Source organism: Chinchilla lanigera, unplaced genomic scaffold, assembly GCF_000276665.1.
Source record: "Chinchilla lanigera isolate Chin_1 unplaced genomic scaffold, ChiLan1.0 scaffold00033, whole genome shotgun sequence".
NCBI lineage: Eukaryota > Metazoa > Chordata > Mammalia > Rodentia > Chinchillidae > Chinchilla > Chinchilla lanigera.
In genome coordinates, this window is record NW_004955434.1 from 23,358,396 (window position 1) to 23,360,549 (window position 2,154).

The 2,154-nt window shown below is 41.4% G+C and overlaps 1 protein-coding gene across 1 annotated transcript; it reads right to left on the reverse strand.

Moving 5' to 3' along the window:
- Nucleotides 1-1,289: 1,289 nt before the first annotated feature.
- Nucleotides 1,290-1,897, reverse strand: LOC102004847 (interferon alpha-4-like). Its single transcript, XM_013516392.1, is given in 1 exon segment — nucleotides 1,290-1,897. A coding segment is annotated over 1 exon segment (561 nt). The 5' UTR covers nucleotides 1,851-1,897.
- Between the last annotated feature and the right edge of the window lie 257 nt (nucleotides 1,898-2,154).

The following is a 2,154-nucleotide window of genomic DNA, read 5'->3' on the forward strand; positions in this document are numbered from 1 at the left end:
GTAGTGGGCAGTTTCAATCCATATTTTATTGTCCAAACTTTTAGTATATGTGCTCTTGAAGAAAGCACTCAATGCACACTTTGTGACTCCAAAAATTCCTCTCCTAAGCAGTTCTATTTTCTTAAGTACACTTAGTTAGTTAGTTAGTTAGTTTGCTTGGGACAGGGTCTTGCTGTGGTACAGCCTGGCCTTGAACTCACTGTGCAGCCTACACTGGCCTTGAACTCATGGAAATCCTCCTGCCTCAGCCTCCCGAGTGCTGTGGGATTATAGGTGTGTGCCACCACATCCAGCTCTTAAGCACACTTTTATCACCACTGTGTCTTATCTTTCTAATATAAGATTTTTTTACATTTGTTTTCTTTGTGACTGTTCCTTCCCTGTAAAGACATATAGCCCTCAGCACCCAGCTTGAGTCTTTTTCTCTCTTTCAACTTTCCTCACATAAGCACCTCCACTGCTGGGATTTCAGTGGCCACACAAGAATTTCCTTGTATATTTCAAAGTCATGCATCCAAATGGCACTGGACATTTGACTTAATGGCCACTAATCAACTTTGGGTTTTCATTTTTATGGTCTAGCGGGCTTCAGTGAATCTTTACCTGAGAAAATTTTATTGGCTTTTCCTTGTTTTCAGTGTAACAGTTCATATGACTGATATTAACTATGATCGATATTTTTAGGTCTCTTTATCTGCAAAAATCTGGGATATGTGACTTTATTTTTAGTTTTATGAAGTGCTGTGGATGAAAGTAGAGCCTCACATATGCTACATGAGTTCTCTTCTACTAAGCTTAGTAGCTTAGATTTCCTTATGCTTTGAGTTTGACAGTGACGAGTAATTTGAACCATCTTCCATGCTTTGATAAGACTGCACTCTAAAGTTTGGCGTGTCTTTCAAAAGAATAGAAACATACAAGAAGTTTTCTGTGATACAAATTTAGTGAAATAGCAAAATGACATATCAAATAGGTTTAAAGAACACATTTTATTAACCAAAATTTAAATGTGTACGTGATAATATGAGTACAAATATAATTTAAATCTTATAAAAAGTTAAATAAATAAATATTAAAGTAGACAAATACATAGACTCATATATCTTTACAAGATCAGCTGAAAGGGCAGCTCCGTGTAGAGCTAAACACAATGTTGGTTAGTACTCCTGAAAAGAGTACATAAATGAAATTGTTATGATTAAAGCCAAAATGAGAGTCTTGAAATGGCAGAATAGTGAAAGTGATACAGTTGATGAGAACCATTTCCGTGATAAATCAGGACTCATTCCCTAGTCCTTCAACTTTCTTGCAATTTTTTGAGATGAAAGGAAGGACCTCACAATTTCTGCTCTGACAACTTCCCAGGCACAAGGGCTGTACCTCTTCTCCTTCAGGTGGAGAGTGATCCTGTGGAAGTATTTCCTCACAGCCAGTCTGGAGTCCTCATGCCTCAGGGGAGCCTTTTCCAGCCTCACCTCCTGGGTCAGGCAGGCCTGCAGGTCATTCAGCTGCTGATGGAGGCCAGTGCAGAAGGCGTCCAGCAGACTCTTGTCCCAGGCAGCAGATGAGTCCTCTGTGTTGAAGAGGTTAAAGGTCTGCATGGTCATCTCATGGAGGGCAGAGATGACCTGAGCCTTCTGGATGTGCTTGCCATCAAACTGCTGGGGGAAGCCGAAGTCCTGTCTGTCCTTCAGGCAGGAGAAAGTGGAGATTCTCCTCATCTGTCACAGGAGAGTCAAGGCCCTCGTGTTCCTCTGGCTGTGGGTCTGAGGCAGGTTGCAGGCCAGAGAGCATGATGACATGATGGCGAGCACCACCAGGACCACCAGTACAGAAAATGGCCTGGCCATTGGGGATCCTGCTGATGCTGCTGGGCTGTCTGAGGTGGGTGTGTGATCCTGACCCTTTGCCTGTGGGTTCTCTGAGGACCTTGATTTGTTCAGATGACTTAAATAGAGAACATACAAGCTTCATTTTCTGAATGCCCTCTCCTTACTTTCTATTTCTGTTTTTCGTTTTCTTTTTGTATTCTCTATTTGGATTTTGAGTGAGGTTTCTCAACCACTTTGTTTTCATCATTGACTTCCCTCCCCATGCCACCAGACCTGATAGATATGTTTTCTTAAATGAATTCCTAATTAAAATTCAATGGTA